At 37.0% G+C, this 27,892-nt stretch overlaps 1 protein-coding gene across 3 annotated transcripts in view; it reads left to right on the forward strand.

Annotated features, from left to right (window-relative positions):
* The window catches only part of LOC137653532 (ATP-binding cassette sub-family C member 5-like), a 157,132-nt gene that overhangs the window by 105,909 nt on the left and 23,331 nt on the right, over positions 1 to 27,892 (forward strand). For all 3 annotated transcript variants that reach the window (XR_011046510.1, XM_068387007.1, XM_068387008.1), the window contains 15 exons: positions 1,701 to 1,886; positions 4,264 to 4,411; positions 4,832 to 4,987; positions 5,821 to 5,924; positions 6,404 to 6,551; positions 7,487 to 7,612; positions 7,789 to 7,919; positions 8,398 to 8,563; positions 16,183 to 16,523; positions 16,801 to 17,024; positions 17,596 to 17,773; positions 18,066 to 18,252; positions 22,270 to 22,370; positions 24,030 to 24,134; positions 26,303 to 26,487. Coding sequence is in view for 2 of the 3 variants with exons in the window: in XM_068387007.1 (XP_068243108.1) it covers positions 1,701 to 1,886; positions 4,264 to 4,411; positions 4,832 to 4,987; positions 5,821 to 5,924; positions 6,404 to 6,551; positions 7,487 to 7,612; positions 7,789 to 7,919; positions 8,398 to 8,563; positions 16,183 to 16,523; positions 16,801 to 17,024; positions 17,596 to 17,773; positions 18,066 to 18,252; positions 22,270 to 22,370; positions 24,030 to 24,134; positions 26,303 to 26,487 (2,486 nt within the window). In the remaining variant the exon portion in view is untranslated. The remainder of the gene's footprint in view (positions 1 to 1,700; positions 1,887 to 4,263; positions 4,412 to 4,831; positions 4,988 to 5,820; positions 5,925 to 6,403; positions 6,552 to 7,486; positions 7,613 to 7,788; positions 7,920 to 8,397; positions 8,564 to 16,182; positions 16,524 to 16,800; positions 17,025 to 17,595; positions 17,774 to 18,065; positions 18,253 to 22,269; positions 22,371 to 24,029; positions 24,135 to 26,302; positions 26,488 to 27,892) is intronic.

Here is a 27,892-nt window from a genome sequence, read left to right on the forward strand (position 1 = left end):
GTGTGTGTGTATATATATATATATATATATATATATATATATATATATGTGTGTATATATATATATATATATATATATATATATATATATATATATAATATAGAATTTTTATGTCAAATTATTTGCAAAATGGGAGAACATCTGTCTCTCATGTCCCTCCATAATTTTTTTTTCTTTTTTTTCTGTCTACTTCGTGGCTTTTCAACGTGACCTTATTTTGAAAATATTTTTTAAAAAACTAAAGAAAATGCCAATATTTAAATAGGTCTTAATGTTTTGATATTCCTGCCTTATATAGAATGGAATTCTATTGAATATTAATTACTAATCTTGTATTGTAAATAGGAATCTCATCATTCTAGATTTAGTCTGTTGTTCTAAGGGTTCAGATTTACATGTTTCAGACTAATTGTTATTCAGTTCATAAACACTATTATCATCCCTTGAGATACAATTGTGGTATCATTTGAGATACAATTATAGTATCCTTCTATGCAAGAGTAAGTGGTGCTAGGGATAGAACAAAATAATTGGTACCGAAATCATTGGTACATGGCTAGAGGAGACTTGAGTTAAGGCATTGAGAAATTATGAAAATTTTACTACAGTATTGATAAAAAGGTTTTTATCGATAGGTGAATAAAAATAAAAATAACAGTTAAAGTTATTCACTTGTAATCAAGATAAAGAGTTCGTGTTCTCTAGTTTTGGGCAGTGCCATAATCTCTGTAGTATGGTCTTCCACTGTCTTGGGTTAGAGATCTCTTGCTTCAGGGTACACTCGGGAACATTATTTTATCTTATTTCTCTTCCTCTTGTTTTGTTTAAGTTTTTATAGTTCATTTAAGAAATACTTATTTCAATGTTGTTACTGTTCGTAAGATATTTCATTTTTCCTTGTTTCTTTTCCTTACTGGGCTATTTGCCCTGTTGGAGCCCCTGGTCTTATAGCATTTTGCTTTTCCAACTCGGGTTGTAGCCTAGAAGTAATAATGATAATAATAATAGTGGAATGTATTTAAACAACTAATTAGCTTCCTGGCTAGTACATTGGTAATGTGTTTAGCCTAGCATATGCATGGCAGCAGATCGATTTAAGCTGTTTATTGGTGAGGCCACGGCTGTGGTTTGGCACCAAAATGGGTGTGTTGGGCTTGTCCAGCTGTCGGTCTGGTGAACATCTATTCTGAAGAAACTGAAACCAGACACCTTTATTATTATTATTATTATTATTATTATTATTATTATTATTATTATTATTATTACAACTTGATAAGCTACAACCCTATGTGGAAAAGCAGCATACTATAAGGCTAAGGGTTCCAACAGGGAAATTAGCTCAGTGAGGAAAGGAAATAAGGAAATAAACAAACTGCAAGAAAAGTAATTAACAATTAAAATAAAATATTTTAAGAACAGTAACAACTTTAAAATACATCTTTCATATATAAACTATAAAAACTTTAAAGGAAAACAAAAGGAAGATAAATAAGACAGAATAGTGTGCTTAAGTGCACCCTCAAGCAAAAGAACTGTTAGGATCTTTTACCTTTACCTTAATTTCTTGTTGCTGATAAATTTATGACCGTAATAAAGGACTCCTTATTTCTAGCTGGGAATTATCACTCGGAAAACATGTCTTTTTTAATATTGGCATTTTGATAATGGTCTGCTAACCGTCCATTCTATCTTGTGAGCAGAGTGAAGATGGTGCCGAGAAGAATGCCGATCGCTTGATGCGTCTGTGGGAAGATGAAATCGGAGCCTCGAGGAAAGCCAACCAGAAGCCGGAGCTGTGGCGGGCGGTTTGGAGAGGAGTCAGGACCAGGGTTATCGTCTGCATGGTCATATCTGTCTTCCAAAATGTCCTTCAATTCTTGGGTCCAGTAAGTATTTGGAAGACTATTTTTCTGTATTCCAAAATTTCTTTCAATTCTTGGGTCCAGTAAGTATTATAGAGACTAGTCTAGAAGTGACATCTATTTTTTCTGTCTTCCAAAATATCCTTCATTTCTTGGGTCCAGTAAGTCTTAAAAGTAGTAAATGTTTCTTTCTGTCTTTCAAAATGTCATTCAGTTGTTGGGTCTTGAGTATTATGAAGACTGGCCTAAAAGTAATAGGTCTTATTTTCTGTCTTCCAAAATGTCCTTCAATTCTTGGGTCCAGTAAGTATTATGGGGACTGGCTTAAAAGTAGTGAATGTTTCTTTCTGTCTTCCAAAATGTCCTTCAATTCTTGGGTCCAGTAGGTATTATGGGGACTGGCTTTAAAGTAGTGAATGTTTCTTTCTGTCTTCCAAAATGTCCTTCAATTCTTGGGTCCAGTAGGTATTATGGGGACTGGCTTAAAAGTAGTGAATGTTTCTTTCTGTCTTCCAAAATGTCCTTCAATTCTTGGGTCCAGTAAGTATTATGGGGACTGGCTTAAAAGTAGTGAATGTTTCTTTCTGTCTTCCAAAATGTCCTTCAATTCTTGGGTCCAGTAGGTATTATGGGGACTGGCTTAAAAGTAGTGAATGTTTCTTTCTGTCTTCCAAATTGTCCTTCAATTCTTGGGTCCAGTAGGTATTATGGGGACTGGCTTAAAAGTAGTGAATGTTTCTTTCTGTCTTCCAAAATGTCCTTCAATTCTTGGGTCCAGTAAGTATTATGGGGACTGGCTTAAAAGTAGTGAATGTTTCTTTCTGTCTTCCAAAATGTCCTTCAATTCTTGGGTCCAGTAGGTTTTATGGGGACTGGCTTAAAAGTAGTGAATGTTTCTTTCTGTCTTCCAAAATGTCCTTCAATTCTTGGGTCCAGTAAGTATTATGGGGACTGGCTTAAAAGTAGTGAATGTTTCTTTCTGTCTTCCAAAATGTCCTTCAATTCTTGGGTCCAGTAGGTATTATGGGGACTGGCTTAAAAGTCGTGAATGTTTCTTTCTGTCTTCCAAAATGTCCTTCAATTCTTGGGTCCAGTAAGTATTATGGGGACTGGCTTAAAAGTCGTGAATGTTTCTTTCTGTCTTCCAAAATGTCCTTCAATTCTTGGGTCCAGTAAGTATTATGGGGACTGGCTTAAAAGTAGTGAATGTTTCTTTCTGTCTTCCAAAATGTCCTTCAATTCTTGGGTCCAGTAGGTATTATGGGGACTGGCTTAAAAGTAGTGAATGTTTCTTTCTGTCTTCCAAAATGTCCTTCAATTTTTGGGTCCAGTAGGTATTATGGGGACTGGCTTAAAAGTAGTAAATGTTTCTTTCTGTCTTCCAAAATATCCTTTAATTCTTGGGTCCAGTAGGTATTATGGGGACTGGCTTTAAAGTAGTGAATGTTTCTTTCTGTCTTCCAAAATGTCCTTCAATTTTTGGGTCCAGTAGGTATTATGGGGACTGGCTTAAAAGTAGTAAATGTTTCTTTCTGTCTTCCAAAATATCCTTCAATTCTTGGGTCTAGTAAGTATTTACATCACTGACTTAAGAGTAAAGACGGGTTTATACTGTCGAACGGTTTGTTGAACGTAGTTCGACAGACAAGTGTTTGAAGTGATGTTCGAATGCGTGAAATGGGTATTTGGTTGTCGAACAGGTTTGTCGAACGGTTTAAAGGAAGTCTGCTCCCGCTCGACTTTCGTGGGCGGAGCTTCATTGTCCACAACCCTTGCCGGGAGCACACTAGCAAGTCTGTGGCGCCACAAAGCCACAGCATCGTGTGGCGGGGATGTGGTCTCCCATAGGTTTCCATTGTTTTCAAGTTTTTCCGCGCAAACTAGCGACTGTGGCAAGCGACTGTGGCTCTCTGTTGCTCATCCCCGCCACAGGCGTGGCGTGGCTTTGTGTCACCACAGAGTCGCTAGTGTGCTCCCAGCTTATGCATTAGTGGCTGACTCCACCTCTTTCTCTTCTGCTGTTATGCTTACTTATTTGAATTACAATTGCGAAGTTTATCCTACATGTTATGTGAGCCCTATCCGTTGAAGCAGATTTTGTTGATTAAATTAGGAATTAGGAATTTGATTCTGAGTAGATGCTTCTGCAATGTAAGGTATTTGAAAATAAATACTTCAGTAAAGGTGAAGTAAATAGGGTATTTTCAGACGTTCATGTAGTTTATTTATGATACCCTGCAAATATGAACAGGAATATACTTAAGCAATAATATTTGGTGTAACCAATGATATTTTATTCTGCATAACTTAAAACATTTGTAACCTTTTTTCCATCTAGCTGCTGCTTCGGTTTTCTGTTCTGTTTTTTTTTTAATGTTTGCTTTTAATATTCTTTTTTCAGTCTGTGTTATTGAAATTGGTCTTAGACTACATAAACTCACCGGGAATAGATTACCAGTATGCCGGTATCATAACCCTTTCCATTTTCATCGTTAATATGCTGAGGGGAGCCTGTTTTAATGCCATGTTTGTTGTTGGAACTCATACAGGTAAGACGACTTCGCACTTTGTTTATTGCATCTCAGATTCAGTAATTGCATAGATTACGATTCTCAATGATGAGGATCTTTGCAGTTGTAAGCAAAGTAGTGTGCACTCTATGAAGGTTAATTCTCATAAATGGAAGTCTCTGATCTGGGTGCCATAAAATATTTCAACACTTTGAAATGAAGAGCTAATGTTGTACATGCAGAATAATGTACCTTATACTTCTTTTGATTAAGCTGTATCGTATATTTTTAAGTACGTCAGATTTGTGCCTTTATTTTATAGAATAAATTAATTTCTGTTTTTGTTCTATTAAAAGTTAAAAGCGGTACCGCTATGATGCTAATTTGATCAGTATATATAATGTTATCGAGAATAATTGTTTTTTCTTAGCCCTCCTCAATTGATTCCATTTTCTGCAGCCACGAGGGTAACTGGATCCATCCAGGCCTTGATGTACAAGAAGATCCTCAAGTTGAAAACCGGTGGTGAGAGACTTTCGGCTCAAATCATCAACTTTTGCAACAATGACATGGAAAGGCTCTTTGAAGCTTGTATATCATGTGTGTTCCTAACAGGTAAAATCAATGTTGTCATCATCAATTATCCTTGAATGCCAGTCTTGGTATAGCACACAGATTCTGTTTCCAAAGATCTGATTTGCAATAGGGAGACGAAGTCATGACCTCAGTTATCATGGCAACGGCCAAACTGGTTCAAGCGTATGCATTGTTCAGAAGAATCGTCGTGTGGGATGGTCGTTTTCAGCATAATGCATTTGATTTACTAATTTTCTGATGACAAATAATACATAAAGTATGTTTAATACCTTTACAATTCAAATTACATACTTTCCTTTTCCTATTCAACTGGGATAAGGACTGGAAAAGTCAAGGTAAGGGGTGGCTATGTTAAAACACTGGCAAGTTTCTAGGTCTGTGAGCGACTGAAACCGTTGTTGTGAACCAGATGTGGTAATTTGACGACAGACTTCAGTTTCCTATTGTAAAAAACATGTTTTTCAATATCTTTGTTGTAGGATGTCGTGTTTGGTTTGGTTTTTATCTTGAATATTTGTACACATTTATACATGCAATGCATATGCTATATGAAAAAAAATTCTAATAACTCTACTCTCAGACGAGATTATTATTTTGGAACAAATTTGAATGTGGATTCCTAATGACAAGAATAAATATTTGATACCCAAACATAGGTCTTTCTAAAGTTCGCTTAGTCTGGTTTTCCTCCTGTTACAATGTTTAGTCAGAATCCAAATATTTGACTAAGTTTCCAATTGATTTTATCCATGTATATCCATGCTTTATATTCATGTTTATTGTGTAATGAGATTTTGAACCTTTCCTTTTATTGCTCAATTATTCTTCTTGTCTTTTGTGTATTTTTCCAGCTATGCCCATCATTTTTACGTTAAGTGTGATCTACTCGGTCTACATATTAGGCCCATGGTCTCTTCTTGGACAAGCTGTGTTTGTTTGTTTTTATCCAATTATGGTAAGTGGCACTATCATATTGGAGCATATTTTTGTTGATTATGAAATATTTATCATATTTCTTTGAAATGACTAAGGTATAATTCTTCAAATGGTACTGATGTCCATTAGAATTTGTGAAGAAATGTAGAAGTTAATACTTTTAAAAAGTATATTAATCTTCTACTAGAATTCATAAGTACTGTTTACTCAGCAGCAATTTACATTATGGCTAAGAAAGTATGCCTACATGGGATTAAAGATGTAATATCTTCATTCAAAATTGATTTATTATCTCACAATCTAATAATAGTCAATTTTACTTTTTGAGCTCATTATATAGTAATAACTTTTTGGATTTTAAAAAATCAAATGTATAGCACCAATTTACTTTGTTAAATTGAATATACAGTACAGTATATCAGTAGACATGCTCATCGCTAGTTAAATATATGCTTTATTCACTACAAAGTGATAATTTTTCCTTCCTTTATCCCCCAGGGTCTAATTGCTAAAGCACAAAGTAAAGTTAGAGTCCAGACTGTCAAAGTGACTGACAAGAGAGTGACACTTATGAATGAAATTCTGAACAGCATCCGTTTGATCAAGATGTACTCGTGGGAGGAATCGTTCGCAGACAAGATTGCAGGTTCGTTGTTGTTTTTTTTTTTTTTTTTTTTTTTTTTGGGGGGGGGGATTTTCCTTCCTCCCAAATAGGGGAGTTTTATATTCCAGTGTTTAGAGTATGTTTGTGGTCACCCATTCAACTACTGACGTGACCCATTGGGGTATGGAACATGTTACATTGGTTGCCACCCATTTTATGGAATTTTCCATATTTTTTTTTTCTACTGATTTCACAGTCTGGTTCCAGTATTAACTTCATGAATGTCATGAAATACAATGATAAGTAAATCCATATGTAGATAGAATATGCTTCCTGAAGCAAGCTCGTGGAAGCAATGAGCTATACTCTACCGAAGTACTGTATAGAGGAAATAGGAAAATGAAAATTACAACAAATATTTTTAGCTTATGTATGCATTGTATGTTTTTAAGTGAATTGTACTCAGAACATTTTTAAATTTACAAAACTGTGAGGAAAATACTTCAAAATGTATCAAAATTTCAAGTTCCTTATTAATCATGAGTCTTTTAGTAAGAAATTGGTCATCAATTTTCATATGTTTAAGACGAGTTATCACTTCAGTTTTATTTATTACACAATAAAAAATGTCCTTCTGTACCTAATTTGTTTGAGACCTGGCTAGAGCGCTGGTCATTTGTATAGGCCTTTGTAGTTTGTTAGGACAGAGTGAAAAACCACATTTTACAGACACAAGAACATCACCTAACCTAACCTAACCTTACCTTACCTTACCTTACCTTACCTAAGGTTCTCCACCTAACCTAACCTAGGAGTCGTATCCTTAGACTGCCGTACTCTTATCTTACCCTGTCCCAACAAACTACATTCACCCCGGGCATTCTCCTACTGGGGTATATTCAATGTCCATTGCCTCTGTCATTCTTGATCGACCTTTAGACCATCATGGATGAGAAGTATTCTGCTTTTGCTTACAGGACTCAGGAAAGAAGAACTAAAGAAACACCGCGTCGGAGCCTTGTTACAAGCTGTCAGTTCAACTGTTGTTCCAAGTATTAGTATTTTAGCTACAATTGTCACTTTCCTTGGATATACTTTGAATGGTATGCTATTATGTTTTATTTTAGATATTTATTTGTTGCTCTTTAACTTTAAAGATTACCGGTAGTTAGAATATCACATATGGATGCTATATATTGTCTTCCGTTTTACTAAGCTATTCTTTGCCTGATGACATATTTTATTCTTCCTGACAACATGTTTTTCTTCTTCATTGCAGGTAACCGGTTAACTTCTTCCGAAGCGTTCACTATCTTCTCAGTATTTAATGCTATGCAGTTTTCAGTTGGAACATTGCCATTTACTGTCCGATCGGTCGCTGAAGCAAAAGTTTCATTGACTAGAATACAGGTACTTCTGTAGTTTATGTTTTATTGTTAAAATTCAATTTCATATGATTCATAATATCTAAATCAGATATATGAATGTGATTACTAAAGTTGATTCATTGTCAAATTAGTGATGATTCCTAAAGTTTAAGATTATTGTACTGTATAGCTTTCATTAGATCATTCCCTTAAAGCAATTTAGCTGTCAGTCATGAAGTAATTGTACAGTACTTTGATTATGCTTCAGTACTTAAATCGTATATGTGTACCTGATTATGTAATGATTTCATGTCCTATTTTATCATATTTCTAATGCCATAGCAGGCCTGTTTTTTTTTTTTTTTTTTTTTTTTTTTTTTTTTTTTTTTTTTGAGGGGGCTTATTGTCATTTGATATGATTATTTCTATATCATAATGCCTTCATTTAATAACAACCCTGTTTTACTTGATGTTGAGTGCCCTTTCTTGTATGCTACAGTAAATCACTATCCTTTTCACAGAAACTACTAGAATTGCCAGAACACAAGAAGCGCAGTGGAGGTCTAGTCAATAATAACCTGGCACTGCAAATTAAGAATGGAACGTTTGCTTGGGAAGTGACCAATATTGACTTGAAAGGCAAAGATTCTCATGAGGAGTCATCTGAACAGACTAAGAGCAAGCAGAGTAAGTGATACAATTACTTGTGGGGTTTTTGAGTATCCTTTAATTTTTCTCTCTGATTTACCTTTTCGAGAATCTTTTCAGATATGGTTGTGCACTTATCAAAATACTTTAGCATTTTCTACAATCTCAAAAACTCTTTGTTTTCAAAATATTATTCTTTATAAAAACCTTGTTCTTTTATAATTTCTGTTATCCTAAACAGTTGTTTTAACGTGTCACTTTTTCTGTAGAACCTCATTTGGAGACGTTTAACGTTTATGAATGTTTTTTATTTCTAAAACTTCATTGGGAGACATTTAACATTTAAGAATATTATGCATCTCCAAAACTTCGTTTGGAGACGTTTAACGTTTAAGAATATTATTTATCTCCAATAACTTTGTTTGGAGATGTTTAACGTTTAAGAATATTATTCATCTCCAAAACTTCGTCTGGAGATGTTTAACGTTTAAGAATATTATTTATCTCCAAAACTTCGTTTGGAGACGTTTAACGTTTAAGAATATTATTTATCTCCAAAACTCATTTGTAGGAATTATACTCCAATTATTTTTCTCTTTTTATAGCCCTTCTTTTGGAAAACAAATATTTGAATTTTTCCATCATTGAATCTACTTGAGCACAAATCATAATTAAAATCTGTGATTTTTTTTTATATATTTAGTATCCTTGTTTGACACAAGCTTACCTAAAAGCTAGCTTATTCTATGGAATTTCTGTGCCAGAATGGTGCCTCACATTGAATATTTTTCTTCACATGGTAATATTTGAATAATAAAGTTTATTAGGTTATTAGATGGTAATATTTCAGTAATATAGTTTATCAGGTTATTGAAATATTTCCCCTACTCAATAAGCTTCTATAAAGAAAAATTTGACTGTAGAACTGTGACACAATATGATAAAGTTTGTACTTCGTACATTTGTACTGTACATTATTTTTAAATTATGTTATTTTCATTAGTAAAATAAATTTTTGAATATACTTACCCGATAATCATGTAGCTGTCAACTCCGTGCCCGACAGAATTCTACGGAAGGGATACGCCAGCGATCGCTATACAAGAGGGGGGTGTACTCACAAGCGCCACCTGTGGCCAGGTACTGCAGTACTTCTTGTTGACACCACCTCAATTTTTCCTCGGTCCACTGGTTTTATGGGGAGGAAGGGTGGGTCAATTAAATCATGATTATCGGGTAAGTATATTCAAAAATTTATTTTACTAATGAAAATAACATTTTTCAATATTAATCTTACCCGATAATCATGTAGCTGATTCACACCCAGGGAGGTGGGTGAAAACCAGTGTACATGTATATCAAGAAGCTAAGTATCCCGTATTTCATATTATCAGTTATTCAAAATAACAATGAAATTATAAGTACCTGGTAAGGAAGTCGACTTGAGCCATTACTCTGCCTTAAATAAGTTCGTCTTCCTTACTGAGCGCAGCGTTCCTCTTAGGAGGCTGAACAACTCTAAGGTGCTGAAGTATCAAGGGCTGCAACCCATACTAAAGGACCTCATCACAACCTTTAACCTCGGCGCTTCTCAAGAAAGAATTGACCACCCGCCAAATCAACAAGGATGTGGAAGGCTTCTTAGCCGACCGTACAACCCATAAAAAGTATTCAAGAGAAAGGTTAAAAGGTTATGGGATTATGGGAATGTAGTGGCTGAGCCCTCGCCTACTACTGCATTCGTTGCTACGAATGGTCCCAGGGTGTAGCAGTACTCGTAAAGAGACTGGACATCTTTGAGATAGAATGATGCGAACACTGACTTGCTTCTCCAATAGGTTGCATCCATAACACTCTGCAGAGAACGGTTCTGTTTGAAGGCCACTGAAGTAGCCACAGCTCCCACTTCATGTGTCCTTACCTTCAGCAAAGCAAGGTCTTCTTCCTTCAGATGAGAATGTGCTTCCCTAATCAGAAGCCTGAATAGTAAGAAACTGAGTTCTTAGACCTTGGAAAAGAAGGTTTCTTGATAGCACACCATAAGGCTTCTGATTGTCCTCGTAAAGGTTAAGACCTTTTTAGATAGTACCTAAGAGCTCTAACTGGGCAAAGTACTCTCTCCAGTTCATTCCCCACCAAGTTGGACAGGCTTGGGATCTCGAACGACTTAGGCCAAGGACGTGAAGGAAGCTCGTTTAGCAAAAACCGAGCTGCAAGGAACATGTAGCCGTTTCAGATGTGAAAACAATGATCCTGCTGAAGGCGTGGATCTCACTTACTCTTTTAGCTGTTGTCAAGCACACGAGGAAAAGAGTTTTTAATGTGAGGTCCTAAAAAGAGGCTGATTGGAGAGGTTCAAATCTTGATGACATAAGGAACCTTAGGACCACGTCTAGATTCCAGCCTGGAGTGGACAACCGACGTTCCTTTGAGGTCTCAAAAGACCTAGGGAGGTCCTGTAGATCTTTGTTAGTGGAAAGATCCAAGCCTCTGTGGCGGAAAACCGCTGCCAACATACTTCTGTAACCCTTGATCGTAGGAGCTGAAAGGGATCTTACTTTCCTTAGATGTAACAGGAAGTCAGCAATCTGGGTTACAGTGGTACTGGTTGAGGAAACTGCATTGGTCTTGTACCAGCTACGGAAGACTTCCCCTTGAGACTGATAGATTCTGAGAGTGGATGTTCTCCTTGCTCTGGCAATCGCTCTGGCTGCCTCCTTCGAAAAGCCCCTAGCTCTTGAGAGTCTTTCGAAAGTCTGAAGGCAGTCAGACGAAGAGCGTGGAGGTTTGGGTGTACCTTCTTTACGTGAGGTTGACGTAGAAGGTTCACTCCTAGAGGAAGAGTCCTGGGAATGTCGACCAGCCATTGCAGTACCTCTATGAACCATTCTCTCGCGGGCCAGAGCGGAGCCAATCAACGTCAGCTGTGTCCCTTTGCGAGAGGAGAACTTCTGAAGTACCCTGTTGACAATCTTGAACGGCGGGAATGCATACAGGTCGAGATGGGACCAATCCAGCAGAAAAGCATCCACGTGAACTGCTGCTGGGTCTGGAATCGGAGAACAATACAACAGGAGTCTCTAGGTTATCGAGGTAGCGAACAGATCTATGGTTGGCTGACCCCACAGGGCCCAAAGTCTGCTGCAAACATTCTTGTGAAGGGTCCACTCTGTGGGGATGACCTGACCCTTCCGGCTGAGGCGATCTGCCATGACATTCATACCGCCCTGAATGAACCTCGTTACCAGCGTGAGCTTTCGATCTTTAGACCAGATGAGGAGGTCCCTTGCGATCTAGAACAACTTCCACGAAAGAGTCCCTCCCTGCTTGAAGATGTAAGCCAGGGCTGTGGTGTTGTCAGAGTCCACCTCCACCACCTTGTTAAGCTGGAGGGACTTGAAGTTTATCAAGGCCAGAAGAACCGCCAACAACTCCTTGCAATTGATGTGAAGTGTCCTTTGCTCCTGATTCCATGTTCCCGAGCATTCCTGTCCGTCCAAAGTCGCACCCCAGCCCGTGTCTGATGCGTCCGAGAGGAGACGGCGGTCGGGTTTCTGAACAGCCAAAGGTAGACTTCCTTGAGAAGAAAGCTGTTCTTACACCACGCGAGAGAAGACCTCCTCTCTTCGGAAACAGGAACTGAGACCGTCTCTAGCGTCATGTCCTTTATCCAGTGAGCAGCTAGATGATACTGAAGGGGGGGGAGGTGGAGTCTCCCTAACACGATGAACAGGGCCAGCGATGAAAGTGTCCCTGTTAGACTCATCCACTACCTGACTGAGCATCGGTTCCTTCTCAGCATGCTCTGGATGCATTCTAGGGCTTGGAAGATCCTTGGGGCCGACGGAAAAGCCCGAAAAGCTCGACTCTGAAGATCCATACCCAGGTAGACAATGGTCTGGGATGGGACGAGCTGAGACTCCTTAAAATTGACCAGGAGGCCCAGTTCCTTGGTCAGATCCATAGTCCATCTGAGAATCTCCAGACAGCGACGACTTGTGGGAGCTCTTAAAAGCCAGTCGTCTGACGGAGCCGGACACAAGATCATGGTACTGCTGCACAGTCTGTGAACTGTCAACCATGGGGAAGCGAGGAAGTACAGTGACAACCCGAAGCTGTCTAGACTGTCTGGGTCGTACAGACAACTCCTTATCGGGTTGCTGAGGTTGCCGCACTGCGTCACAATAAGTCACTTCTGCTGGTTGTTGAACGTCTTCCCAGTGACACACTGACTCCGTAAACAAAAAATCCTCTAACAAGGACTAAGCTTGGACTGCATGTCTTGCAACACAGCTCAAGGTCTATGGGAGCAGGTGTGGTAACAGACGGGGTTAGCGACTGAAGTGGAACCATTACCTTCCCTGGAAGCATGTTATGCTTAAATAAAAGTCCATAGGAGGCTACGCAGCTAAAGGCTCCTCTCCAAATGACAGAGTCCTCAAGGGAATATCAGAAGGAGGGAGAAAAGCACTTTCTCATCTACAGGGACCATATCCGAGAAAAGCTAAGTTCTCTCAGTGAGGGTTTCACTGGTGCAAAAGCAGCAGACTAGAAGGCAACGTTATGAAACTGCTTGACAGTCTAGTGAGTTGGCAACAACCAAAGATGTGTGACTGAGAAGCATGCGGTAAGGTATGCAGAGCATGCTGTATGCAGAGCATGCTGTATGCAGAGCATGCTGTATGTAGAGCATGCTGTAAGGTAAGCAGAGCATGTTGCATGGCGTGTAACATTTCTCAGAAATTCCATGACCAGTGCTAGATTGAGTAATATCGCATTACTGTCTTTTGTTGATGAATTTGATAGCCGGCATGATAATCGTAGAATTAAGCTGCACTAAATGTACTATAATCTACTTCACCTCAGGAAAGGGAAACTCGCCCTGTTGGCAACACTGCATTACTTCATGCATGCTTGCATGGGGTTTTAATAACAACATAATATTTACCTTACATTCATAACTCATGATTCATTTTTGTTTTGAAGATATTTTTGCCATATTTTGCGATTTTGTTAAAAATATATTGCAAGGAATACATATATATTTTTTTATTTAAGTAATACGAATAACCTCCATTATCATAATGTTTGTGTAGGCATACATGTATATGATTACAAATGCAAGTTATGAAAGTAATGAGGTGTTATTATTGTCCTTTGTTATTTCAAAGTTGAATGGGAAGAGGCTCAAGTTGAGGAGAAAGTGGCAGAAGCATGCGTTGAGGTGGCTGACTCATAGCATGAGGTTCCTGCCTCAAGAGTTGCGCTTGCCTCAAGGGTTGAGGTGGCTGCGCAGAGAGAGGCTCTTGACTCACGAGTTGAGGTTCTTGAGGTGTGAGCTGCGAAAGTTGAGATAGCGGCTGCGCAGAACGCAGTTCCTGTCTCACGAGTTGAGGTTCCTGAGGAGCTAGCCTCAAGAGTTGAGGCTCTCGCCTTGAGGAAAGTGAGGTAGCAGCTGCGAGAGCTGAGGTGGCTGCCTCAAGGATGGTAGAGGTTGTCGTACCTCAAGAGGTTGTTGCCTCGAAGATGGTCTAACTGCAAGAAAATCTTGCCTCAAGGCATAAGACTCCTGCTCCCATTGTTGAGGTTGCCTTAAGGAAGGTTAAGGTTGCTGCACACCGCTGGTAACTGGCAACTCCGAACGCGGTAAGGTAGCTTGAGGAACCTCAACTTCGTACGCCTGGCAGACTGGACTGCGGTGAGGCGGAGCGCTCGCAAGAGGAGGTGTAACCTTCTCAGCCTGAAACTCACGCATTAAGACCGCAAGCTGCGACTGCATGGACTGCAGCAAAGTCATCTTGGGATCAACAGACGATAAGGTCTGTTGAGGCAAAGCCTTAATAGAAGATGAGGTCTGTTGAGGCATCGCCTTACCTCTCTTAGGAGGTGTGCAGTCACCTGATGACTGCGGAGAGTCAGAGCTAACCCAAAGACTGCATCCGGGTTGTTGAACTCTAGAGGTCTGGACTTTACGTTAAGAGGTCTTGAGACCTGAGTCCAGCGTTTTCTCCCCGAAATTTCTTCTGCAGACGAGCAAAATAAGGGCTCAATCGTCTGCGGGTGGGAGTGACGGTCTCTGTAAGACACGCCCGCAACCACCGAGGATACTTCTGTGCGCCGATCAAGGCCTGCCGAACCCTTTTGCCCTTCGACATTGCTTCTCCCCTGGGCTTGGGAGCTTGCAAGAGGTCCCGGACTGGGAGGACGACTGGCACGCACAGAAGTACCCTCACGCACAACACTGACACACTTTGCGCTAATCACTTATCACTTTTGATTTTCTGTTTGCACTTATTTCACTGAACTCGAAACTTTAAGTGGTTTGTGCCTGAAACACGCAATTCTATCCTTCCTTAAAAGTTAGTAATTGCGAAAAAAGAATTACAATGTAACAGAAAAATCTAATGAAAGATAAATAATTCAGTGGCTGGAAAGAGACTAAACACTAGATCAAATAAACTACGTTTAAAATCTCTCACCGCATAAAGCTTGAGAACAAGAATAAAACTCTAGAAACGTTTACCTTCTTCCCCTAAAGAGACTAGGGAGAAGAGCAAAAACGATAACAACGTTACTCGCTTGAACGAAACGTTTATCCTCCTCTCTCTCCCTCCGTCTCTGTCTCTCTCTCTCTCTCTCTCTTGACTTAGAACCTGAGAGAAGAGCCCAATCATATATATCGTTAAAACATATTATTGTTAAAGGAAAAAAAACTGAAAGATTTCCCAAATAATAAGTTCCTTTATTAGAATTAAAACCATTAAGCTAAGAAAGAATGAACAAAACGCTAGAAACGGTTTACTCTTACTGCAACGTGACACCGTGACAATTCTCTCTCTATCGTAACGATAGAGCGCAAGTTGAACGTTCTGAACGTCAACAACTGCAGAGACAAAACAAAACGTTAGTTCCACTTTGAAACAGTACGAGACTATCAAAGAAATTCTTTCAAAAACATTAAAATAGCATAATATGTTAACAGGTAAAACCGAAATGACGGGCTCAATGTTAATTAACTTCGGTACAAGAAAAGACCGCCTACTATTAGGAAAGGTCAAATATAAACAAATATAAAAATTAATTTTAATAAGTTTATAAAAAAGGAAGTTAATCGAAGAGGCCTATAAAAGGCGGAGAGATATAAAATAAATCTATAACTTTTGTTAAGCAAAATTAAGAAAGAGAGTCTATACTCTCTTAGACACCAACACTTCCGTCTAAGGGAAGGGTCGGCCATTTAAAGGTGAAAGAGAGTTCATACTCTCTTCGTCACCATAATTAATCAAATTAATTCCAAAAGCTAGCTAAGCTAATAATAAAACTTCCTGAATAGCGAAAGCTGAAATCTTAGAGCAATACTTCACCAAAAACCGTGAACAAGACTCCAAAATTATAAGCGTATCCATGAACGTCTTGCCGGAAGCACGACAGAGGAAAAATTGAGGTGGTGTCAACAAGAAGTACTGCAGTACCTGGCCACAGGTGGCGCTTGTGAGTACACCCCCCTCTTGTATAGCGATCGCTGGCGTATCCCTTCCGTAGAATTCTGTCGGGCAACGGAGTTGACAGCTACTGTACATGATTATCGGGTAAGATTAATATTGAAAAATTATATTTACGATGAATCACTTATATTTCAAAATGATCTTTCATTCCAGATGGTATTAAGAAAAAGGGCTCTGTCCCCAATGGTAATCACCATGTCAATGGCGTTGTTCCTAACGGCAAATCTCCCAACGGGAATTCTCACAATGGAAATTCCCTGAATGGTAACTCCCATAATGGGAATTCTCCCAATGGAAATCCTCCCAATGGAAATTCCCCTAATGGAAATTCTAATGGAGTTAATGGAAGCATTCCGTCTAGTGAAAGTATCACAATTAAAACAGTGCCTATTTTGTTCAATCTCAATTTATCTGTTGAACGGGGAAAGCTGATTGGTGTCTGTGGTAGTATTGGATCTGGAAAGAGCTCCTTACTATCAGCAATTTGTGGAGATGTAAGTTAAAATCAGCCATATGTCAAATGAACTGTTTTATTTGTAATGGTCATTCAATAATTACTATGCATTTACTGATTTTTCATTAGATCTGTTATTGAAATACAGTACAATATAATTGAAAATATTATAATGAATCATAAATAGTTTACGAATTACTTTTAGTTTTTGTATACTCTAACCTTTTCATCAATATGTTTTTCTATGTACTTGAAACAGCCTACAAGATTCATAATATGGAACTAAAAGTTGTTTACATCCCGTAAAATATTTTCAGATGAAAGTTGAAAGCGGTGACTTGCAGGCAAATGGTCGATTAGCCCTAGTGACTCAGCAAGCCTGGATTTACAATGCAACTCTTCAAGAAAACATTATAATAGGACAGAAGTTTGATGAGGAGAAGTACAAAGAGGTTTTAAGAGTGTGTTCCCTGCAGTCTGATCTAAATTTACTTTCCAGTGGGGACATGACGGAACTTGGTGATCGTGGGACTAATCTTAGGTGAGTGTCTTGAAACTTCCAGCTTGGCAAAGAGGTTATGTTCAATAGTTAGAGTAGAAATTGCTGTCAGGTCTGTGCCAAAGAAATAAGTGCATTTTAAAGAGAATATATTCTCAGTAAATAAAAAGTTTAATTTTTTATATTCCATATATTTATCACATGTGCCAATTTACTTTCAAGGATTTAATGTATTTTTGTCTGTCCTCAAAACATTCTTGATGAAATTCTTTTTTTGAGATGGGGTACATGACAAGAAATGTTTTATAAGTTTGTATGTTTTCTTTCAAGCTATAAGATTTCCTAGAAATCTGTGCAAAATTAAACAAATTTATTGATAAAAATATGGGATCTTGAAGATTGGCCCTGGCAGAGAGAGCCAGTTTTTTATTGTCTGCTTTTTATTTGAGTTTCAATTCATTGTCCCAGTTCTATTGAGGCTCGTATCAAATTGAAAACTATTTAGAATGCGTATCAACAATAAGAATATTCAGAACAGTAAGAGATGCTATGATAGTGGTTTTCTCTTCCTTTGACTTCAGAAGTTTTAATCACCTTTTTTATGTTTAAACAGTGGTGGCCAGAAACAGCGAATTAATCTTGGTCGGGCTGTTTATAGTAACAGAGACATATACCTCCTAGATGATCCTCTCAGTGCTGTTGACACTAAAGTAGCCAAGCATATATTCAGTGAGTGCATCAAAGGGAGTCTTGCCAGCAAAACTGTCATTTTTGTCACACACGCTACTCACGTAAGTGGCCTATTCCACTGTAGTTTTAAGAGTAAGTTTCTTATATCTAATATTAAGGGATTTTGTATAGTAATAAAGTTCATGAAAATTTTTTGTGTTTTAATTTTTAGGCTGCAATTTTATTTTTTTTTTTTTTCAGATTGATTTATAGTAACAAGCCCCTCATTTTATTTCTTTGATCTTCACTGAGAACTAAATGGTTTTACTAATGTGTTATCACGGAAGTTATCGCCATGAAAACTTTGTTTTTCATTTTGTTTGTAAATTAATATTTTCCTTGCTTATCTTTTAGTTCCTGGAGCAATGTGACGAAATTGTTGTTATGCAAACTGGGAAGATAGCAGAGCGAGGTACGCACAGTGAGCTGATGGAGAGAAAGGGGGATTATTTTGATATGGTTGGATTAGATTCTGCTGGAAAGGAGAAAAAGAGTGAGGTTGATAATTCGCAGAAACCTACAGACAAGCCTGATACCTCAGGTATGTGTTCCAGCATGTTTGTTAGAGTTTGGAATGTATTCTAGAAGTTTTATTCCAGCTGTGACCAAGTTGTGGAATGATCTTCTTTATCAGGTAGTTGAATCAGTAGAACTTCAAAAAGTTCAAACTTGCGGCAAATGTTTTTATGTTGAACAGGCTGACATAAGTCTTTTATAGTTTATATGTGACATCTGTTTTGTCGTTGGTACTATTTTTAGAATGATTTTTTTTTTAATTTGTTCTTTTCATTAACTTATTTCCTTATTTCCTTTCCTCACTTGGCTATTTTTCCTTATTGGAGCCCTTAGGCTTATAGCATCTTGCTTTTCCGATTATGGTTGTAGCTTGGCTAGTAATAATAATAATAATAATAATCATAATAATCTTATGTACATTTCCTGTGAATCACATGTCTCCTTGATATCTTGATTTAAAAATTGAAGTAAGACAATAAGTGGGACCACGTCCCTTATTTTAAATACAATAATCCTTTGGGTATAGAGGGTGTTAGGTCCCAAGCCACATCCCGCCCTGCCACCCACCGAACAATAGCTGAAAACCCATACAGAAATCTATGGTATGTTTTTTCATATAATGAATATAATTTTTCATTTTTCTTTTATCCAAAATTTAAGCTCTCATAGTCCCAAAAAGTAGTATCTTTATCAATAAAATTATAGAAATATAAAGAATAAGATGTACCCTCACGAAGTTAGAAACCTCCGATTTAAAGAGGAGTGCGATATATATATATATATATATATATATATATATATATATATATATTTATTAATAAATTTGAGATGTACTGAGGTAGAGATAAGTGAACCACAGTATAGCAAGGGACTACTGCATTACCAATTTAGGTAGTGTTACTTTTGCAGTATTGTTACTTTTCTCCAATTCTTCACTATCTGCAAATTAGAAAATATTGTAGGACCTGTATGTCTGCTGAAATTATTTATCGGTTACTGGTTACGTGTGAGATTTTAGTCTTGTGACTGTTTTCTAATTAGCATATCCGTTTTTTACTTTTTTTATAAGAAATGCTTTTTCTTTATTGTAATTCATCTTCCGTTATTATGTAAATTTACATACCTTAGTTTCCTTTCCGGCTCCTTTTACATAGATACAGTATTAAGAATATCTTACTTTTTTTCAATTTATCATATAATAATTAGTTAGTTGTTTCCCTTCCATTGACTGCTATCCTAGTTTCTCTAATGTTTATGTATCTAAAGGTAAGTCTTGTTCAGAGTGATTATATATTTGTATGCATAATGTCATCTTCATTGTCTGGTTTATTGTACTGCAAGGCATTAATACAAATATCTCTTTTGACATACTGTACATTCTTCATTTTATATTTTTTGTATATATATACTATAATTCATGGGTAACCTTGATGACGGCTCCCTTTCATTTTCGCCACTCTTCCCCCTCAGAGCGAAAACTCTATTCAGGGTGAAGATTGCCATGTGTCTTATCAAGAAATATGTCCCCTGATATTATGCGATATCCTTAAAAATTTTCTTAAGGATACTCGCGCCAAGAGTTAGAATTCTGGAGACCTATGGTCAATTTTTGGGAGTATCACTGTAGCTAAATATCCCTTAGAAAGCTGCCTAAAGGAACCTTCCGTCAGGACGACATGGCTATCTCACCCAAAAATAGATTTTTTGCTTTGCTTCAAAATCCGTTTATTGTACCGCAAGGCATTAATACAAATATCTCTTTTGACATACTGTACATTCTTCATTTTATTTTTTTATTTTTTTGTTATACTGTAATTCATGTTGCATATTCTTACGTAAGAAGCCAAAAGCAATGAACTGGCTTTAAAAGCTTCTTGAGAGGGATTTCAGAATACGTATCTGGATAAAAAAAGTAAAGATAAAAGAAGACTGAAGTATAGCTGATTAGATAAACAGTTAATAAAAGTTTGTTCCAACACGGAGTATTTACCTCGGACTACTTTCTTAGGAGTATCTGGGATTCTCCTCCGAACCGACCTGAATTTTGTGTAGTTTCCCTATCTCCGTTTTCACTAGTGGGGTCCCTCTGTGGCGGATGGATACTCGCCCTGAGGCGACCCGGGTCAGCGTGTGCAGTTGATAAATGTATTATTTTGTCTAGAAAGTAGATACTTACAGAATATGAAAGAACAGCACTTAAAACATTTTTTTCCAAAAAAAAAATGTAAGCAAAATAACCCTGCACCTTACACAGTAAATGGCAGTTCCCAAATGAGCCTGTGAACAATGAGAAAGTGATTTTGGTAATGTAATGCTTGTTAACTGAACTGTATACACCTTCAGTACAAAACAGTTTCCAAGATTTCTTAAAATTTCTTATTTTATGCTTTATACTTATCAGTAACTACTATCTGTGGTAATGCACAGCTCTATTCTTTTCATGATGAATTTGCCAGTCATTATAGTTTCATGATGGCTCCCTTTAAGGCCAAAACTTCAACTCTTTTTCAAACCATTTAGCTTCTTTTGAACCAGGCAGTTATTTACATAGATTGCATAATGTGAGATTTATGGCATATGTGTATGGTAATGAGTCCCCAAAAGCCACTTATGCCTAATGTGTGTTTTTTCTATGTGTCTTGACTTCAATTGAAGTTTCTTATCATGATTGTGGTATTACTAAAATTTGTTGTTGGCCCACCTGCCAAGAGTTGCTTTATCGAGAGGAAACACTTACTACGGAGATGAACTAGAGCTCCTACCTTCTCAGCTCCACGACACAGGGTAGACAAAGAAAGGGGGAATCCAAGTATCCTTATGGGTCTCCAAACATGACTTAAGAGTCGTTGATCCAATTCATTTTAAATTAACTGCTTAGATATTGATCTTTTCCTAATTCACATACTGTACTCCCACTCACTGATATCACAAAATCTCTCTATGGTTTCACCTCTAAAGTCTTCCCACAAACTAATAGTCACGTACGGCTTCACCAAAATCCCAACACATCCACTCAGGAACACGGCCAGCTCAAGAAGGCTGCCGCTCTTGACATTGTTTACCCGTTTCCCCAGAACATTACTTCCTTTCCTCCACAGCTTACATTGACTTTTCTCCCCCCCCCTCATCTCATGTTCATCTCACATATTTGCAGACATACTCACAACCATCATACACCAGTCCAGCATCGGCAACCACTTGTTCGCGCCCAGCAACTACAGCTTTAGTGGCCATCTCGTAGTCGTACACCCAAGCTGGCTGTTGGGGCTCCCTGTGGGATCGTAGCTTAACATGTTACCCTCCAGCTAGGCCACAATTTTTCTCACATCTAAGATGTGTCAGAGTACACTGTCCACCAAAATATTATTATGAGAGTGGACATTGGCCACGCTACCTTGGCTATGTTGTGTTGTATTTGACCCTGTTGTGTTGGGTTGTCCATCAGGCATTTGATGGTTTCACCAATACCACATCTCCAACCTTAGTAGTTGCAGGCTCATCTGGCTGTATGTTTGCAGATTCCTAATTAGGGTGTCACCACTCGTACTGGAATGCTACCCGTTGAGGCACTCAGCTCTCATCATTCTCTGATCTTCGTAACATTTTACATGAGAACACTCCCTCCAGTGAAGTGCCGTGCCCTTTCTCAGGCTTGGTTATCTTGTGTTGCCTTTCAGTAATTCCGTCTCCATGTGAGGAACCACCAGATGTTCCTCCTGCCAAGCACGTCTTTGAGAGCTTCACAATGAGAAGAATTTCTGTTGTCCATCAGCATCTAATTTCTTACAAAAAAATCCTATATTACTATTTTAGTACTAATATTTTTCCTAAAGGAAACATTCTGGATCATTTATCGGCACTTTTCAGACAGGCATAAGTGTTACTAGTTTAAAATATTTTCAAAAGGAAGTTATGTATACAGCAAATGCCACTAGACAGGTCTGATGATAATTTGCAAATGTTACATTTTGCCATAAATTTTGTCTTTATCTTTTATAATACTTTATAATATTGTCACTTTAAATGACTTCTTCTTCCACAGAAACAAAGGGACAAGAGAATTTGAATGCCGGCAAGCTAATTACAGAGGAAACTAGTGCTACTGGTAGTGTTCCTATGAAGATGTATGTAACATTTATCAAGGTAATGTAAGAAATGTGTATTTCATTTGTAGCTTACAATTTTAGAATAGTAATATTTTTTTTTTCAGTGTGAATGATACTCCAGAGAGAATGACCAAAGCCCTGTCCACATGGTCGAGCATGCCGATGGGCAAACAGTGATACCAGACCACAATAGTTAGTAAGAATGAGGGTTAATGACGTCAGAAGCGGGAAAACCACAGACAGGGATCTGGCATCGTACAGTGTTGCCAGATGCCTGCCTTTAGTTTTCCCGCTTCTGACGTCATCAACCCTCATTTTCACTAACTATTGTGGCCTGGTATCACTATTTGCCCGTCGGGCACGCTCGATCATGTGGACAGGGCTTTAGTGTATAAAGGAAAAAGCTGGGACTTGAGGCAACAATCAAACTGGAGTTAAAATTTCTAAGCTCTTGTAGGATTGAGTAAAGATAATATCTATAGTTAAGAAGCCACTGAGTGTTGCATAAATTGCATAAAAATCACAATTAAAAGAATTCATAATTTCACCGCCGAGTTACAAAACTCTTCCCACTTTGGTGTTTGACAGTAGAATGCTCGTTTTACCTAGGTCCCACTCAATGTGAGTCTTGATTTAACCGAACCGCTAATTTCACCATGAATTAATTTTATCAATTCCCCGTTTTTAGTAGATTTAGTAGTTTATAATAACATGTTTTTCTTTATTCTTACTGTAGTGTAATTTGTCTCAATTTGTGTTGAAATATATGAAAAGTAACAAATTCATGCAGCGTGCATCCGAAAACAAGCTTCTGTCGTTGACTTCGGCGGATGTTGTAATTAAATTTAGATTTACCATCACGATACTTTATAATATATCTATTTATTTCACATTATTTACTAACAAAACCTATATCTAAGGGAGAAATTTAGATTAATAAATAAGTTTCAATTCATATTACTTGGTAATCATTTGAAAACAAAGATGGTATTCAGACAAAAATACTTCCGACCAATCAGCTATTAGGAAATTTTCCGAGCTAAAAGGGTACCACTGTGAGTCTGTACAAATAATATGCCTCGCTAGAAAAAATTGACTATAGTTATGCAGTTAATCCAAACATTCTTGCCTTCTCCAACACAAGGCGGAATACTAAACAGTATTCTTTAAGTTTTATTCCAGCTTTTCCCAATTTCCTATTAAACAGACTGACTCGTCTTGTTTCACACTCTATATCTGACTACTATTTTAAAGTGGCTATTGATCTTGATAGGCTATATTATTTTTTATATAATGGTTTATTTGTTATTTATATTATTCCCTTTCTACACGAGGCTACTTTCTCTGTTGAAGCCCCTGGGCTTGTAGCATCCTGCTTTTTCAAGAAGGGTTGTAATTCTTGCTAGTAATAATAATAGTAATGAGAATAAGAAAGTTTTACCAAAGTTGGATATACTGTAGTTTTATGTGAGATATATGCTTAGTCTTGATAGTTGCATCATAATATTTATAATTATTATCATTTAGCTGAAGCAGACTGTAATATAGGTTAAACCCTTTTGAAATTCATTAGATTTTACTTTCATTTGACCATTCGGTCACACAACCTATTTTTGCCATATTTGTATTTTTTCTCATTCTGATATTTTTGTGTAGTTAAGGCTTGCTTGTAATGTTTTCTTCTTATTTCATACAGGTCTGTGGAGGATGGTGCATAGTTGGCCTTATTTTCTTTGCCATTGTTATTTTCACACTCTCAAGGATGTTCAATGCAGTGTGGTTGCAAACATGGCTTGATCAAGTAAGCATTTTATCGTTATTAAAATATCTTAAAGAATTTTTTTTTCAAAGTTGAAACATGAGCTAATCAATTCCTTGTGTTAACTATTGTCTTCATAGTATTGATTATTGACTTTTTATGAGACTGGAGTCATTACTGCTTCACTGTTTGCTCTTTTTTTACATCAGAAATATGTCATTTCAAAGAGTTAAGATTCCAATGCATCAGTTATTAAAAAAACAACATACAGCACTACCAATTGAAAAGTAGCTGGGTGCAGTATAACTAGTAATGCCTCTAGATACGAAATTAGTTTGTTCCGAGTGGCTTTCGTATTGTGACTTTTTCGTATGATGAGTCACGTTTTTTAAGTAAATCGCCCTATTCGTTCTAAGCCCTACAAAAACACAACATTAGATTTTATGAAAAAGCTAAACTGTGTTAACCACAATGAAATACAACCATTTGGATCACTCAATACCTAACCTAACCATTAATACCTGTAAATGAAGTAGTTATTAGAACATAGTGCAATGATAAATGGAAAATAATACAATACATACAGTACAATACTGTGCGTATACAAAATATACAGTACCGAATGCACTGTACTATTATTAAAGTTACCCTTACTATCGATAGGTAGGTTTCTATCAAGCATAAACAACCCCTTTTCTTCAACTTGCACATATTTTTAACAGTAATTATTGTATTGTTCAATTAATATTCCTTTGTGATACATCAATAAATAACCTACATGTTTTTTCACATGTATGTTTAAGCTATTTTATCGTAATACAAGCAAGATTCATTGGTGTTTTGTATGTGCACTTGCTTTGTAGAATTAATAAACGTTAATTGTACAGTAATAGGTTTTTAACCGCTATTCATTTACGGAAATGAAAAAAAAATATCGCTAATGTTTTGATATGTGTGGTAGCTTAGTGCGTACGTACATACAGTACTGTACATACTGTACACACAATGCAGTACAGTCCTATACATCGTGTTTTTTTTTTTTTTTATCTAAAAAACTTATTGATATGAAATTAATTGTAAATGAATAATCATGACATTAAAAGGAAAAAATGTTACATTCTGTTATTTATATACTGAAATGAAAGAAAAATATATCGCTGATGTATTTGATATGCATACTGTAGTAGCATTGTGTTCGTACATAGAATGATGTTCTGTTCATTGTGTTTTTTAATTTATAAATGTACTTATTAATATAAAATTGATTGTAAATAAATAATCATGACATTTAAAAGAGAAAATATGTTACGATCTGTTATTTATTAACCGAAATGGAACAAAAATATATCACCAATGTTTGATATACATAGTAGCATTGTGCAAATGTATATACAGTACATATTCACAATACAGTACTGTTCATTGCGTTGTTTTAACTTGAAAATATACTGATTGATATGAAATAGGAGAGCAGGATCTTGCGGGGGTAACTAGCATAAAGTTAGGGAGATAACCAACAGGAGACCAGGACAATGGTGGCAAGTTTACAGTTTGATGGCGCGTGAATTTTAAAATTATACTCGGCGGTCAGGCGAATCTTGTTTCATATTATGAAAAATTTTTCGTATTTTGAGGTGAAAAATCTTCGTATCTTGTTTTGTGTCATGAATTTTTTTATACAGAAACTTTCATATCAAGTGGATCACTATGTCCTTCTCAGGATGCTTACCTTTCTTATTGAAAACAAGTCTGTATTGTTTTTGTGTATATTAAAAGATTATATAATAGTTTTTTTGAATCTTTTTAAGCATTTCTTTGGAATGTTATTCTGTGTTGGAGTAGTAACCGTAACTAAAGATTAAACTTGCCCGTGTTTTGACCCTTGTAGTTTTATTGCCAGTATGTTCATGACTTCATAGTCAAATGAACTCACTGATAGAAATCCCCTAGTTTTGCTGAGGGATGGAAGAATTCTAAATCTTCTTGTCAATATTTTGGATTTACTTTTTTGTACCATATAGTTTTAATCAAGTAAAATCTCATTCTAAGAAGTCTCTATGCTTATACTACTGTATTTTTGTTGACTAACTGTGGCAATTCTGTTTAATATTTTGTGGAATACAGTCTATTTTTTGTGTGTAGATTGGCTAATCAATCATTCTATGCACCCTGAAATACTGTGGTAAGTTCAGAGTACTGACCTTTTCCAGGGTGACGGGATGAGAGAAGAGCGTGAAACTAACATGACCCTGTATAACCTGACTGTCTCGGATGATGAGTTAATTGGTAGTGTTACAGATCATCCGGATTTATGGATGTACCAGTTGGTTTATATCATGAGTTTTGTGATGCTTTTGATCACCGGTGTTATCAAGGGGACAGGTGTTACTTTCAGGTATGTATCCAAGTGTCAATTTTCAACTAATTTTAGTAAAATTGGTTGAACTTCAGAAGTCCTAACTTGCTGCAAATGTTTTTATGTTGAACAGGCTGACATAAGTCTCTCTTCATTGAGCTATTTTAAAATTGTTACCAATTTTAAGATTGTTTGTAATCATTATTCATTAATTCTCATGTAGTTTATTTATGTCCATATTTTTCCCTGTTGGGCTTATAACCTCCTGCTTTTTCAGTGAACAATATTTCTTTCAACAAAATTTTCATAAAACCGTACTCTACTTCCATAGTTGAAATTTTTTAAGTAAAGATAGCCAGAATTATCTTTCAGAATCAGTTTAAAAGCCTTGGGATCTCCTTTCAAGTTAATATATTTGACATTAACTATGTTGGTGATTTATTTAGCACAGTATGGAAAAATATGTTATCATCGAGATTGAGATAGAACCTTGAGTTATAGGCTGGAGGATCTTTGCTAAATAGGAATTTTCTACCTTGTAATAAGCATGAACTTTTGTTTAGTAATAACCTTTTCCCCACTGTTTCTGGTGTTATATCAAGTTTATTCCTACCTGAAGGACTTATTACACCAAAAGAAATGTCTTCTGAAGAATAAAGGGATTTTGACGAAGGAAAAATCTATTTCTGGGAAGAGGCCTGTGACGCCCGGTGAGAAAGGTCCTTCCTTATACCTTTCCTAATATAAATCTTCCAAATATACTAGAGAAAGATAAAAGCATGGAATGCAGAGGTTACAACCCTCGCGCGAACACCTTGTAGGTGTCATGTATTAAACAAAGGCGTGTGAAAACCACTACAGTATTCACAGGTTGTCTTCCATTAAGATAATCCCTTCATCAATGGGGAGGGCCGTGACAGGCCCTAGAGAACATGGTTGAACTCCCCAACGACCCCTACCACGCGCGCCCTCTAGGACATTCTTCTGCAAGAACATATGGCTTGGCAAGGAAAAAAGAGGGGTGGGGTCCGTATCAAATAACCGGGAAGGGTTTCACCGGGCGTCACAGGCCTCTTCCCAGAAATAGATTTTTCCTTCGTCAAAATCCCTTTTCTGGGGCAGCCTGTGACGGCCGGTGAGAATGTACCAGAGAATGCCTTCCAAGCCCAATAAATTAATAACATAATAAGGAGAAAACAAACACCATGTAAGGCAATAATATAATACTGTAAGTAAACATAAATCATAAACTAGCCATAGGCATAGGGGATGTAATGCTAAAATAATATGAGGACCAGGGATCACCTGAGTGTCCCGTCGTAAAAGGTATCAACCTTACATGTCTAAGCATATCTAAACTTTACAGGAATGGTAATTACAATAACAGTTAAATCATAACAATTAAACATGGCAAAATAATTTAGGGCTAACGAACCACCCAGGA

Source organism: Palaemon carinicauda, chromosome 14, assembly GCF_036898095.1.
Source record: "Palaemon carinicauda isolate YSFRI2023 chromosome 14, ASM3689809v2, whole genome shotgun sequence".
In the NCBI taxonomy this organism is placed as follows: domain Eukaryota; kingdom Metazoa; phylum Arthropoda; class Malacostraca; order Decapoda; family Palaemonidae; genus Palaemon; species Palaemon carinicauda.